This window comes from Pseudophryne corroboree, chromosome 4 (assembly GCF_028390025.1).
Source record: "Pseudophryne corroboree isolate aPseCor3 chromosome 4, aPseCor3.hap2, whole genome shotgun sequence".
Classification (NCBI taxonomy): Eukaryota; Metazoa; Chordata; class Amphibia; order Anura; family Myobatrachidae; genus Pseudophryne; species Pseudophryne corroboree.
Genome location: NC_086447.1, coordinates 934,546,016 through 934,561,622, shown reverse-complemented (window position 1 = coordinate 934,561,622; position 15,607 = coordinate 934,546,016). Strand labels below are relative to the sequence as shown.

General features: G+C 47.4%; 1 protein-coding gene across 1 annotated transcript in view; it reads left to right on the top strand.

Moving 5' to 3' along the window:
- USH2A (usherin) overlaps positions 1 to 15,607 on the top strand; it is a 1,656,840-nt gene that overhangs the window by 519,664 nt on the left and 1,121,569 nt on the right. The window contains exon 20 of the mRNA XM_063919430.1: positions 796 to 1,023. Within this exon, the coding sequence (XP_063775500.1) occupies positions 796 to 1,023 (228 nt within the window). The remainder of the gene's footprint in view (positions 1 to 795; positions 1,024 to 15,607) is intronic.

Below are 15,607 nucleotides of genomic sequence, written 5' to 3'. Positions count from 1 at the left end.
GGGCCAAAGTTATGCTATGCGCCTCAATTTTACTCTGTTGTATTGCAGAGTCTATTGTAATCATTCCTGTTAGCAAAGTTTAGTATTTAAGGTGTGCATCTCCATTTTCTATTTTTCCTGCGTGGTAGCACCTCTCATTACCTCTCGGCACATTTCTAACTCATTGCAGAGATTGTGCGTCTGACTCAGTACCGTCACTCTGTGCGCCAACAATCGGGACCCATGCGCAGCGCATCAGTCTGGATTGTATAAAGACTCTCCTAAAAGACAGAATTGAGCCTAGAAGATAAAGCTATGTATCTGAGAGATGAAAGCTACTAGAAAGCTTCTTTATTGATGCATTTATTTGATTTTTATATTAATTAATACTTTTGAAACTTCGGTCCCAGATATTTTGCTAATGCACTGTATTAAAATTGCCAAATGGATGCAAATCAATCATTTCTGCAATTGTTGAGGTATTGCAATATCCCGTGCTGTCGCTGTACCCTGATGTAAATCTGCCCGCAGACTGCACGACTAGTACAGAGAACCCGGCCGGCAGACGGGGTGAGGAGCGACACCCCGATGATCAGAGCGCCTCCGTGCACTGCGCCATGTATGGAGGCAATAGTGCTATGTATAGTCATTACTGTATTGTACTTGGTACATATATAATCTAACACCTGATTTAACTGTCCGAGCTTCTTTCTAAAATGAAAGCCTCAATCAACTAATTGCAGTTACATTTTGAGATGAACAGACCTGATTGTGGGCATGTAACAGGGTTTACTAATTAACCTTTCTGTCTTCCAGCGCCAGGAGAAATAAATGCGCCACTAGTGGAGGGAATCAGTGGCACGGTCATGAAGATTGCTTGGTCCGCACCTGCGAAGCTTAATGGTCCTTTACCAGTGTACAAGCTGGAAAGGACAGAGCCGTCACTAGCCATACACAGCGAAACGCGCTATGTCAAAGGAACGCGCTTCCCAGGACACGGCTACATCAGATTCCCAGCATCCACCTGGCCAGTGGACTTTACAGGTAGAGTGTTATCGTGTACTGTTGTGTTCTGCTGAGAGACGTGCAACAAATTATCAACTTTAATTGTTCTTTCGCATGTTATAGAGTGTGTGTGAGGAGGGGGGGGGGTTGTAATTGTCACTTTGCTACATGTGGTAATTCAGATCTAATCGCTTGGTAGTGATTTTTGCAGCCCTGCAATCAGATAGTCGCCGCCTATAGTGGAGTGTATTTTCGCTTTGCAAGTGTGCGAACGCATGTGCAGCCGAGCGGTACAAACAGATCTTGTGCAGTCTCTGCGCAGCCCAGGACTTACTCAGCCGCTGCGATCACATCAGCCTGTCCGGTCTCGGAATTGACGTCAGACACCCGCCCTGCAAACGCTTGAACACGCCTGCGTTTTTCCTACCACTCCCAGAATACGGTCAGTGGCCACCCGCAAACGCCTTCTTCCTGTCAATCTCCTTGCGATCGCCCGTGCAAATGGATTCAAGAGGGAGGTGCAAATCCCCACTCCTAAATTCCGTTCCGCACACTGAAAATTACCTGTGACCATCCCTGAACCTATCTGGTAATAAAATTCATTTTATTACCAGATAGGTTCAGGGATGGTTACAGGTAATTTTCAGTGTGCGGAAGGGAATTTAGGGGTGGGGATTTGCACCCCCCCCCCTTGTCTGTTGTTTGTCTGTGACCCCTCCCCCTTCCAGCACCTGATATACAATTATCTCCAGGTATGATTGAGCAGCTTCCAAATTGTTTGTCTGCTTGTGTGCAAGAGGCATTGAATGGGAGCAGCATTTGGAAGGCATAATGTTCCTTGTGGTGCCAATGGGAGATCTTGGGGGTGGATCTTGGGTAGGTTAGCTCTCTGTCTGGAAGTGTTTTAGTAATTGCCTTTATCATGAGGCGTACTGTGACAAATTACATGGCCCTATGTGGGCACTGCTATTATGTAGGTTAGGACTGCTGTATCGGAGAAGCCGTGAAGTGGCTCAGCAGCTAAACATGCTTTGCAAACATTTGTGACTAATTCTCTGAATTTTATTACCAGATAGGTTCAGGGATGGTTACAGGTAATTTTCAGTGTGCGGAAGGGAATTTAGGGGTAGGGATTTGCAACCCCCCCCCCCCCCCCCCCGCTCTTTGTCTGTGACCCCCTCCCCCTTCCAGCACCTGATATACAATTATCTCCAGGTATGATTGAGCAGCATCCAAATTGTTTGTGCACCAGCAATCAGGTCTGAATTTCCCCCTTCGTGTATTTCTTCTGACTAACCTCATACTGGAGGAGAGGTACTGAGCCTTGGAGAGAGATAAAGTACCAGCCAATCAGCTCCTAACCGCCATGTTACAGGCTGTGTATAAACAATGACAAGAGCGGATACTTTATCAGTTACAGTTAGGAGGTATTACTTTATCTCTCTCCAAGGCTTGATACATCTCACTTTATGGGTGAGGTATGTTAATGCTTGTATATATGTATAATGTGATCATTAACCTGCACCGTCACCGGCTTTCCGGCACTTGTGTCCACCGGAATTCATCCTGAAAATGTTTCCGGGACAGCCCAGCGATAGCTGTCACAGCGGTCTCCTCACTTCCATGTTTATGAACCGCCAGGTGTACTGCGCATGAGCGGCCATCGCGCTGCACGTGTTAATGGCGTCTTACTCCTTTCTGCGCCACATTTCCATATTATGGATTCAGTATTGTGGCTTTAGCTATCGGGCCCAAGATTGGTGCATTTGGCCCCTGAAAATACAATCCGGGGGAACCTAAAATGATGCGGAAAACCTCAGATAATTACATTTTTCAGAGCTTTTACTGCAAAATGAGCAGACAGGACAGGGAGCGGATCAGCATGAGGTGACGACGGAGGAGGTGCAGGACATAGCTATGTTGGTGACGTGGATAGTGAGAGGAGAAGAACATAAGGGAAGAGGGTCCTGCTCGTGACAGCTTACAATCTAAAGAAGAGAGGGTGATACACAATGAGAGCTGGGGTGGGGGGTGGAAGGAAATGGATAGGTGGTTATTAATTCTCTGGTCCGAGGTTACCTGGCCGGTAGATGGTCGTGACGTGGTGTTGCCAGGAAGTAATTGGATCGGATTATATTACAGGAAGATCAGTGCTCCGTCTGATGATTTCTCCAGTGGTCCAATAGACTTTTTGCACAATAAGAAGGGCTGTGTGGAGATCGAGGGGAAGATGTATCAAGCCTTGGAGAGAGATAAAGGGGAGAAGTTGCCCAAAACAATCAACCAGCATCTGTAATTTCAAAGACTGCGCTAGATACAGATGTGACCTTTTACATCCTTGCTACGATATGCGCGGCATAGCGGCCGGGGCACGTGTGGCTGCGCACTCCTTATACAGATAGTCTTGAATGAGAGCCGGCGTGTGCATGGGTTTGAATAAACCACCTGATTGCACAGGGCACATGGCTGTCCATCCAGGTTTTGCCTTCAGTACTTACCCCCTTCCCTGGCAGCCTACAGTAGGTCAGCAACTCTGAAGTCTCTGCTCTTATCCAGTGGAGCTGATCAGAGCCTGTTATACAATGATCCTGGGGTCCCATGGGATGGTGAAACACCCACAAATAACTTACTAGATACAGGGGAGTAAAGAGGACATTTTACCATAGTGTTACCCTATTCCACAAGCTGCCTATCCCTGGAGATCCACCTGAATACAAAAATACATAGTCAGTCAGTACACATAGAAAAAAACAATGGCACCTGTACTTCCCAATGGGTTACTAAACCAATTCCATTGTCCTAAGATAGTCATCTGTATTAGGGAGCAGCCAGTCTCCGCTCCGGGTACCTACTGTAGCCAGCGTGCCTGGTATGAGGAGACAGTGGACCAGTATTCCAGTGCGGCCTGACACTACAGGTGTGCACTGCAGCCATCACTCTGCTAATAGACATAATGGGCGGTATTCAATTCTTTCCACCCCCTTCCACACCCGTTCTGTTTCTGCTGACGGGCGTGATATAATCATTTCAGCGCACTACCATCGGGGTAGCCAGGCGCCCAACCCTTTACGCAGCTGAACCTGATTACTATGGGCACGATAGGCGCTATAACAGGGATGATTTTAGACAGGAGATTGGGCGTGATATATCATTTGAATACCGCCCACTGTATCTCTAATGAGGGAATGCGCTCAGACAGAGGAATACCCTGGAGGAAGGAGAGAGAGGAGAGAGATCAGAGGGGCAATCTACGAGATACACAGGTGTGGCTATTGAAGAACAAGACTATACTGCGTAAGCACAAGACTATACAGCAAACATCGACAAGGAAATAACCAGGTAAGTTTTGCTTCAAGATCTTAACATAACAAAAGTTTGTGCTAAGATAGTTCCAAGGCTTCTCGCTGCCGAGCAAAAAGAAAATCGAAGGCTCTTCTGCCACCTTTGATTCCTCCTGAAGTCTTTGCTGCCCTTGATGCTGATCACCGCGTCGGCTGCGCTCTTTGTCCAGGGTCTTCTCCAATGCCGCCAAGATATTTGCTGTTCTCTGTCAGGGGTCCTTCTTGTATGGATGGCCATCGATGATTCACAATCATTGACGATTTATGTTCAATGTTGAATACTTTTGCCATTGGTGGGGGGGAAAACAAGATGGTTTTCCGCCATCGATGGCATTGAACCACCCAATGATCCTTTCCCATTCCGCCTACAGAGTGCATATACAGGGTGCATAGCTCCACCCCCACAAAGCCCCACCCCCAGGGCTAGTCAGTGAGAGCACAGAGATGACCATTGGGTTGTGTAACCATCAATGCTCATGAATTGCGTAATATGCAACCATCGATGGGCACATGACATTTTCCCAATGGCCATCCTTACCTTCCCGGTTCCCACAGCCGTCTGCTCCACGGGGCTTACTCGGGGTCCTGACGCCGATGTGTCATTCTTGGCTCTGCCTGCCAGTTCCTGTCAGCGCGGGGTTGTCTGTCGGCTCTCTATCCCTCCCACCGGCCTCCTTCCTCAACGCTGCTGCTGCCACTTCCGAATCCTGGGTACTCCCATGCGGACAGGCATTGATGCGGACAGCCCATTCTCTCACAGGGGTCCTCTCCTTTCCGCGGGGTCCTTAAGCAGGAAAGCGTCCTCAGAGGTGCCCGCAGTTTCTCTGGTGTAGTCCTCACAGCGCTGCTGGCTCCGGTCACCGGCACCACAATGATGGCGGTACAGTTGGGGGAAGGTAGCGCCTCTGGCCATGCAGCGGGATCCTCAGCAAGGGCCCCTTGGGTCTCTTGCTCTCCGAGCGCCACCTCTAACTCCACGGTGTCTCCCGTCCAGTTCCCAGGTGAGCGGCCCTCAGCACAGCCCGAGGCATATTTCCTCCCTCCAGCATCAGCTGCACACCGGCTTTCCCCGTCACCGCGCTGGGACCACCTTATGAAGGCCTCCGCCCGATGCCTGCTGAGCTGCCCCTGCTCCTGGAGCCCCTGACGGTGACTGTCTCCTGTCTCCTCAGGGTTGGTTCTAAATCCAAGTTGGGTAAGGGACCTCTGACATCACAGGGGCGGATCCACATCACCAGGGGGAGGAGCCACGGCTGCACAGGGTACCCGAATTGTACCCTCGCCACGCTTCGGGCTCGGTGGCTCACTTCGCTCACCACCGGATTACTAAAGGTAGTAGTTGGTGACGTTGATAGTAGAGAAACTATCACGCTGGCCTAGCTCCTCCCCCTGGTGATGTGGCTCCTCCCCTGACATCATAGGTCCTTTGGGCCACTTGGATCTAGCATCTACCATCCCCTCAGGGACAGCACGCCCCCTGGCCACTCTGCCCTGCCACCCGGGGAGCCAATTATGTCACAAGGATTTCCCGGGTCAGAGCTATTGCTGGCCAGGGGTGGTAACTCGTCTTCTAGTGGTACCAAACTCATCAGAAGCCTCAGCTAGCCTGACATGGTCATTCCCAGCTCAGCCCTGACCTATCTTACACAGGGATATGCAGGATGGCTAATATATATATATATATATATATATATATATATATACATACAGATGGGTCCACATTTATCTTGACCTCTAATAGGATTAACTGGGACTGACCAGTCGGACTTAGGCCCTCATTCCGAGTTGTTCGCTCGCTAGCTGTTTTTAGCAGCCGTGCAAACGCTATGCCGCCTCCCACTGGAGTGTATTTTAGCTTAGCAGAAGTGCAAACGAAAGGATCGCAGAGCGGCGACAAAGAATTTTTGTGCAGTTTCAGAGTAGCTCCAGACCTACTCAGCGCTTGCGATCACTTCAGACTGTTCAGTTCCTGGTATGATGTCACGAACACGCCCTGCGTTCGGCCAGCCATGCCTCCGTTTCCCCAGCCACGCCTGCGTTTTTATATGGCACGCCTGCGTTTTTCCGAACAGTCCCTGAAAACGTTCAGTTGCCACCCAGAAACGCCCAGTTCCTGTCAATTACTCTGCGGCCAGCAGTGTGACTGAAATACTTCGCTAGACCTTGTGTGAAATTACATTGTTCGTTGTAATAGTACGAAGCGCGTGCGCATTGTGCAGCATACACATGCGCAGAAGTGCCGATTTTTTGCCTGATCGCTGCGCTGCGACCGAAAGCAGCTAGCGAACAACTCGGAATGACCCCCTTAATCCCCTGCTGTAATGACTTAATCCCCTGTATTGTATTGCAGCTGAGAACAATAGATGATGGGTTTATGCTAATAATACCCCTTTTCCACTGTGTAGCACGGGTCGCAGCCGTGTCTCAGCCATGTTGCCGTGCTACAGCCCCCTTTCCAACAGCGCTCACCAACCCGGCATATTGCTGGGTTGTTGACGCTGCTAGTGACGCGGCAGGGGCGGCGCTGGGAGATCACATGATCTCCCAGCGCTGCCCTCCAATACACTGTGAACGGGAGCCATGTCACCTCGACGTGGCTCCTGTTCACACTACACAGCTTACCGTGTTGAACACGTGTTCAACCCGGCTAGCTACCCGGGTAGGATTCCTGGATCACTTGATCCGGGAATTTGCAGGGGGACCCTTTTCCACTAGGGAAAAACACGGGTTAATGCGCGCCCCTGCGCATTTACCCGTGTTTTAAAAGCTAGTGGAAAAGGGGTGTAAGTCATGTTGTGCCTAGGCGCAGAAAACTAGTCAAGATAACGATGGACCCATCTGTGTGTGTGTATGTGTATATATATATATATATATACATAGATAGATAGATAGATAGATAGATAGATAGATAGATAGATAGATAGATAGATAGATAGATAGATAGATAGATAGATAAAAAATAACTTGGGATCCCTTTTTTTATAATATTCGGGGTACCACAATTACCAGCTGCAACACAAGTTCAGTATAAAATGCTCTGACACAGCATATACTGTATATTCTCAGCATTCAGTACATAGTAAGTGGCTGTATATAAAATAGCCTGCGCAAATATATATGTAAAGATCTCTGTTACTCCATTTACTGATTTATTTGTTTCACCCCTTTGCTAGACACTGGGGGCTGATTCTAAATCACACGCATAGTGCACGGCGGTCGCCCATCAGTGACTTTACGCACATGTCGTTACAATCTCCTTCCCTGGTGCACATCTGTGCAGCCGAATGCAAGGACTGTGACGCCCACCAATACCGATTGTTGCGTCCTTAGACACCACCATCGGTCACACCATCGAAACCTGCACCAGTGCTAAGGCAGGTGACTGTGGCCTCCTATGCCTGTAGCTGTGCGTCTGTGAGCGCAGCCGCTTGCATTGCCCCAACACCTCCCTGTCACCGCCCAGGAACGCCCATCACATCTCCAGAACAAATCTGATACCGTCTGTTGTCCCGGGATGTGATTGAAATGCTGGTGTTCGGGATCCTGGCAGTCAGAATACCAACCGCAGCATCCCGATGTTCAGAATCCCTACAGGGGAGGTAAGTACACTTACCTTCCCCCAATGGCCCCCTAAATCCCTTTTCCAGCAGCCTAAACCTAACCCCCCCCCCCCCCTCCTGCAGCCTAACCCTAGCCCTCCTAAGTGGTGCTTAAAAGTAACCCCCCCCCCTACCCCCTCCTGCAGCCTAACCCTATCCCTCCTAGGTGGTGCTTAAAAGTAACCCCCCCCCCCCCCCTACCCCCTCCTGCAGCCTAACCCTATCCCTCCTAGGTGGTGCTTAAAAGTAACCCCCCCCCCCCCCTACCCCCTCCTGCAGCCTAACCCTATCCCTCCTAAGTGGTGCTTAAAGGTAACCCCCCCCCCTCCCTACCCCCGTGGAGCCACAGAATTAGCCCCATGGTGTCTGTCTCTTGCAAACCACTTTAGTTGTCCCTTATATTGTGTCTGTTGTATAATGTATACTGGCCCTCATTCCGAGTTGCACACGCTAGGCCGCCGTCTACTGGGAGTGAATCTTAGCCTAGCAGAATTGCGAATAGAAATTTCTTAGCAGTTTCTGAGTAGCTCCAGACTTACTCGGCATCTGCGATCAGTTCAGTCAGTTTCGTTCCTGGTTTGACGTCACAAACACACCCAGCGTTCGCCCAGACACTCCCCCGTTTCTTCAGACACTCCCGCGTTTTCCCCAGAAACGGCAGCGTTTTTTCGCGCACACACATAAAACGGCCAGTTTCCGCCCAGAAACACCCACTTCCTGTCAATCACACAACGATCACCAGAACGATGAAAAATCTTCGTTAAGCCGTGAGTAAAATAACAAACTTTTGTGCTAATTTAGTTGGCGCAGACGCACTGCGAACATTGCGCATGCGCAGTTTGTGACTAATCGCACCGACGCGAAGAAAAATAATGAGCGAACAACTCGGAATAAGGGCCACTGTGAGCAACAATCAGACAATACCGTATGTAATACTAAGCATGTAAATGTAATTATAAAGTACTTTATTGTGTGGTTTATAAAACTTTCCTAATGACGCCGTCAGTATCGCAGCACAGGTGATCCTATAGCGTTTCATGCTTGCCTACAAATGATGTACGTAATCAAGATTTATTATGTCTGTAGTTCTAATTGCCTGCCATGAATCACAGTTAATCACAGTCAATGAGCAGTTAATGCAAAGTTCATTTAAACATATTTATTTCCCCTGAATTTCTGCTTGTGGTATTTAGGTAACGGGTCGTCTTATTGTAGCCTTCAGGCATCACATTGTGGTGGCGTATACAAACAGTACAGATGTGTCCTTATAATCTTGCTGCGGCAATAGGTGTGCAACATTTGTACAATGGGGGTCATTCCGAGTTGTTCGCTCGTTATTTTTTTCTCGCAACGGAGCGATTAGTCGCTAATGCGCATGCGCAATGTCCGCACTGCGACTGCGCCAAGTAAATTTGCTATGCAGTTAGGAATTTTACTCACGGCATTACAAGGTTTTTTCTTCGTTCTGGTGATCGTAATGTGATTGACAGGAAGTGGGTGTTTCTGGGAGGAAACTGGCAGTTTTATGGGTGTGTGTGAAAAAACGCTGCCGTTTCTGGGAAAAACGCGGGAGTGGCTGGAGAAACGGAGGAGTGTCTGGGCGAACGCTGGGTGTGTTTGTGACGTCAAACCAGGAACGACAAGCACTGAACTGATCGCACTGGAAGAGTAAGTCTGAAGCTACTCAGAAACTGCTAAGAAATGTCTATTCGCAATTCTGCTAATATTTCGTTCGCAACTTTGATTAGCTAAGATTCACTCCCAGTAGGTGGCGGCTTAGCGTGTGCAAAGCTGCTAAAAGCAGCTTGCGAGCGAACAACTCGGAATGACCCCCATTGTGTGCAACTGAGTCCGAATCTGTGTAACAAGGGCTCTGCTGCAAGCCGCCGTGGCCTCTCCTCACGCCAAATTCCGCTGTTGTTCATGTGAAACTATGTACATTTTTAAAACCAATTCCTGCGCGGTTACAGGCGCAGCCCAGCGTCACTGGTGGACTGTGATCTGCAATGCCACTAAGATACAACATCTGCTACTTAGCCTGAAGTATCTCCGTAGCGCTGGCCATCTCACGCTGTATGGCGTATAGAAGGTTGGCATATGAGGACACATCTGTGAATATGAATATATATATATATATATATATATATATATATATAGATAGATATAATAGTACTAATATATATTGCTATAACAATGTACAGGGTGATTCAGAAGTGGCAGTACACCCTTTTGTTTCAAAAACTGTGCAGGAAATGGGAAAACTGAATACTCCAGTAAGGTATGGGTGAGGTGGGATATCTTTTAGGGTATGTACCGAACATGGGCGCCATCTTGAAATTGGCCATCTTGAATGTAAGTCAGTTTTTCAAATGGAAAGGGAGGTCGGAATCCTGAGCGCCAGCTGGTTACCCCTCTAGGGTGGTGGTCTACGCCACCTCCCGGAGGGGAATAGAAACCTGAAATAGAAGTGTTGCTAGCGCAGCGAGCCTACGAGAGGACACGCTATGCTCACTGACGGGATCCCGGCATCGGTCTCCTGACCGCCGGGATCTCATACTGATCCCCTGAAGATGGCTTTGACAAAAGAGGAGAGAATTGAGGTCATTTTGATGTCTGGAGAACAAAGGGGGTCATTCCGAGTTGTTCGCTCGGTAAAAATCTTCGCATCGCAGCGATTTTCCGCTTAATGCGCATGCGCAATGTCCGCACTGCGACTGCGCCAAGTAAATTTGTTATGCAGTTAGGATTTTTTCTCACGGCTTTTTCTTCGTTCTGGCGATCGTAATATGATTGACAGGAAATGGGTGTTACTGGGCGGAAACAGGCCGTTTTATGGGAGTGTGGGAAAAAACGCTACCGTTTCCGGAAAAAACGCAGGAGTGGCCGGAGAAACGGGGGAGTGTCTGGGCGAACGCTGGGTGTGTTTGTGACGTCAAACCAGGAACGACAAGCACTGAAATGATCGCAGATGCCGAGTAAGTCTGGAGCTACTCAGAAACTGCTACGAGGTGTGTAATCGCAATATTGCGAATACATCGTTCGCAATTTTAAGATGCTAAGATTCACTCCCAGTAGGCGGCGGCTTAGCATGAGCAAATCTGCTAAAATCCGCTTGCGAGCGAACAACTCGGAATGACCCCCAAAGTTTTCATGTCATAGCTGCAGATTTTAACAACCGGCACCCAGAAAGACCTCCAGTTTCACATAACACTGTCAGGTGCCTAATTTCCAAATTCCGAGAAACGGACTGTGGCTGACAAGTTATGGAGTGGTCGTCCAAAAAAGTGCTACTGTCGAGACAACCTCAACAATGAAGAAAAAACAAGATTACCACCTGCGCTCCTTGCTGGTGAACTGGCTGCTGGAACTAAGGGTGACTACACCAATCACAGAATTATAATACAAATAAATAGACAGTTCCTGCGCACAGAAGAAAGTATATGACACTCCTTATTCGATGTCTCGTAAATAAAACTACAAATAAATCCTTCTAATTTTAAAGGATAAAATCTTATGGGGGATATATTCTTCCCAACACTTTTTCCCAAACAGAAATCTCTTAGTTTGAGCCTGGATTGTCCAATATGGAGTCTATGAATCAAACAGTCAAAAATGTGATGAATTTCTTATCTGGTCTCCTCCCGAAAGTTTCAAACACTGGAAAAATCCTTGTAATAAGTCGTCCCCACCATTTGTAGTTTCTGTCAAAGTCCTCAATCAAGGTACATGTAAGACAAATAATGGGGAATCATAGTGCAGACTTATACAAATTTATTCTTACAGTGATATTTTTCCAAATAAAATGCGTACCCAAAATGACCTTCCAGGAAGGCACAGTAAATAGCATACAGGGGTATTTATGAAGCCCCCCCTATTGAGCTGTACCTTCACCAAATCCTGGGCAGCAGAGAGCACGTCCAAAAAAGTGCTACTGTCGAGACAACCTCAACAATGGTTTTGCATCCTTCATGAAGAGACCACAACGCAGCAGATGACGTTCATTCTCCAGACATCAAAATGACCTCAATTGCCATGTTAGGTAACAAGTATCTAATTCGTGTAATGATAACTCATAGTGTGGGTGATGTATCAAAGCTTGGAGAGAGATAAAATACCAACCAATCAGTTCCTGTCCTTTTTCAAACTCAGCCTGTAACATGGCAGTTAGGAGCTGATTGGTTGGTACTTTAACTCTCTCCAATCTTTGATAACTCTCCCCCCAGAATCATTTAGGTAAAGGTTGAAAACTAATGAATATGACTGCGGAAATGGAGCTAGCATGCAAATTTCTCCATTATTAATCCCAATTCAAGTGCGTTAAAAGTTGCATAACTTGTCATCTGTAGAAAAGTGGGTTTCGTAGTCTCTCTTTTCTCCATACACAACACTAGTGCTTTAATTCCGCATTACAGAGTTATTATATCTGTTGTTTATAGAACATGTGCCTGAGCCACCATAATTAGCATGAGATATAGCGTTAATGGGTAAAAGGAATGGAGTCTGGCTGACGCGGAACGGTCTGTTCTGATTGAGCTACGGAAGCATGAACCTGCTATTGATTTATTTGGGATATAAATGGTAATGCCGACAACCTGAAGACTAGACTTCTTAAAGTTGCTGACCCAATTACTATTAAACCCTTTGATGACACATTAATACGTCCATTCCGACTAGTAAAATACAACCATTTAGAAGCGTGGTGCATGTTCTAGGTTTGAAAAATGGAGACATAAGTTTATTTAAAATAATTATTGACCCGTCCTGACCTCTTCATTTCATACCCACTGATCATTCCCGAGGTAAGTAATTAGATTTTTATAGCTGAAGATTATAATCAATGCCATACAGCTATCTTTATTGATTAAACCGAGCCCTTTGCTCCAGCGTTCACTAACTATTTTAACAAAACTTGTAATTCTTCAATTACAAATACAATCAAGCAGATTGATACTCGGAGCGTGGAACTGGAAGCCATAAGTTAGGGATTGGGTATCTGGGGGACTTCGATAATGTATGTAGCTATTAATCAGTGACTAATGGCATGGTAGCCTGATTGCAATGCATATTTATGTTAATATAACTGTCACAGGAATCGCGCTCTCCGACACTTAGTATTTGTACAACCCGCAAAGGTATCTGGTGCCTTCTGCTTCAGACATTGCTAATCCCCAGTGCAGTTCCTGCCAGAGATGTGCGGTTACGTTCTCCAGAAACCCGGATCCACACCAATTTCGTGGTTCCGAAACCTAACCAAAACCCGGTCTGGATCCCCCCCGAGGAGATCCGATCTGCAGCGAGTCCCGGTTTGAATCTTCCAGCGGTTCGGAATTCAGATTTTTAAATATGAAAATTGGGTTTTGGATTGCAAAAATTACGTTACCGTATTTTATCTGGTTTTATCGATTTTTATCAATGATTATCGATTTTTTAAATTTGATTTTGAACCGAATGGAAATCTGACACACCCCTAGACCAGCTGCACTGCACTCTGCACACGTCACCGGTAGCACGGTGCAGGGGCCGGGCTTGATAGTATAAGCCGTGGATATCTTCAGGACACCGCTAACACTCTGCAGCGACCAGAACTTCTCCCTGCTGTCATCACTGTGTCGCCGCTCATGTAATCTGATCATTAGAATGTTACACTTGTCAGTCTGGTTATTTAGCAGTTGACACATTTCCGTAATGTACAAATGTCAGCTTGAGGTGACACATCTCTGTCTATTCCTGGGCCGTATTAAAGGCCACAGACATGGACCTGCGGCAGAAGATAAGCAAGAGACTATTGAGGGAAGCAGAGGAGGTGTGACCTGTGCTGTGTGGGCGGGGTCAGTGTCATGTGGGCATGACCAGTAGTGTGTGTGTGTGTACGAGACCAGTGCCATGTGGGTGTGACCAGTACCATGTGGGTAGGCTAGTGCCATGTGGTGTAACCTGTGCTGTGTGGTCTTGACCAGTGCCATGTGGATGTGGTTAGTGATGTGTGGGTGTGACCAGTGCCATGTGGGTGTGGCCAGTGATGTGTGGGTGTGACCAGTGCTGTGTGGTCTTGACCAGTGCCATGTGGTCTTGACCAGTGCCATGTGGGTGTGGCCAGTGATGTGTGGGTGTGACCTGTGCTGTGTGGTCTTGACCAGTGCCACGTGGTCTTGATCAGTGCCATGTGGATGTGGCCAGTGATGTGTGGGTGTGACCAGTGCCATGTGGGTGTGGCCAGTGATGTGTGGGTGTGACCTGTGCTGTGTAGGTGGGGTAAGTGCCATGTGGGGGCGTGTTTACCCCCACACACACACTATCAGCCCCATTGTCTTCCTAATTATATAAAAGTTGAGTAATTGCCTCAAAATTAGACATACAACTTTAACATTTTTAATTAATGACCAACTGTGGGCAGATGGACGTCTGCTCATTATCATGCTGTCATTGGGATGGGCCTGTGTTTATGAGAAGGCCTGGGGCTATCATACCCTTTGCCCCATTGTTATTCTGGCCCTGATCTAGTCCCCAAGATCTTCACCTGATATGTTATACTGTCCATAATGTATTGGACACAATGGAGAACCAACTCTCTCCTTTACAGAGGTGGGTCACTAGTATCCCCTGGGGTGCTCACTGTGATATTCAGGGCTACAGGAACATCTTTCTGTAATGGCGGGATGGGTACGGAACATCCAGGTGATAATAAGACATGTAGGGGGAGCAGTGTCCTGTTCATCTCTAGCCCCAATGCGTCACTGTACAACACTGGTCATAAAATCAAAAAGTCTATCCCTGTAAAAGAAAGCAGATGTGTGGACTATAGCTTATTTAATGCCAATTAAATTCCATGAACTGTATTGTTCTGCAAGTAGGCTATGGGGGTGGGAGAAGGGGGGAACCAAGGTGGAAAACTATTGAGAACCACTGCTGTTCAGAAATACAGCACGTACAATGTAGTGGTATCTGTAGAATATTGGCCCTCATTCCGAGTTGTTCGCTCGCTAGCTGCTTTTAGCAGCTTTGCACACGCTAAGCCGCCGCCCTCTGGGAGTGAATCTTAGCTTTGCAGAATTGCTAACGAAAGATTCGCAGAATTGCGAATAGACAGTTCTTAGCAGTTTCTGAGTAGCTCCACACTTACTCCTACACTGCGATCAGTTCAGTCAGTTTCGTTCCTGGTTTGACGTCACAAACACTCCCAGCGTTCACCCAGACACTCCCCCGTTTCTCCAGCCACTCCCGCGTTTTCCCCAGAAACGGCAGCGTTTTTTTCACACACACCCATAAAACGGCCAGTTTCCGCCCAGAAACACCCACTTCCTGTCAATCACATTACGATCACCAGAACGTAGAAATATCTTCGTTAGGCTGTGAGTAAAATACCAAACTGTTTAGCAAATTTACTTGGCGCAGGCGCACGGTGAACATTGCGCATGCGCAGTTTGCGACTTATCGCACTGATGCGAAGAAAACTAACGAGCGAACAACTCGGAATGAGGGCCATTGTTGGTTGCATCTGTAACCACCTGCTGCATGGTGACGGGAAGGGATGGACCAACCAAGAACAGCTCTGTGCTGCAGGTTTAGTAAGTTAGAAAAAAAGGCATTTGTTTCCCCCAGCACCCTGAATGATAACCGTAACCAGATATAAATTCCACATAATAATAGAATTCAGAGATCTTCGTTACACATATTTGCGCAAAT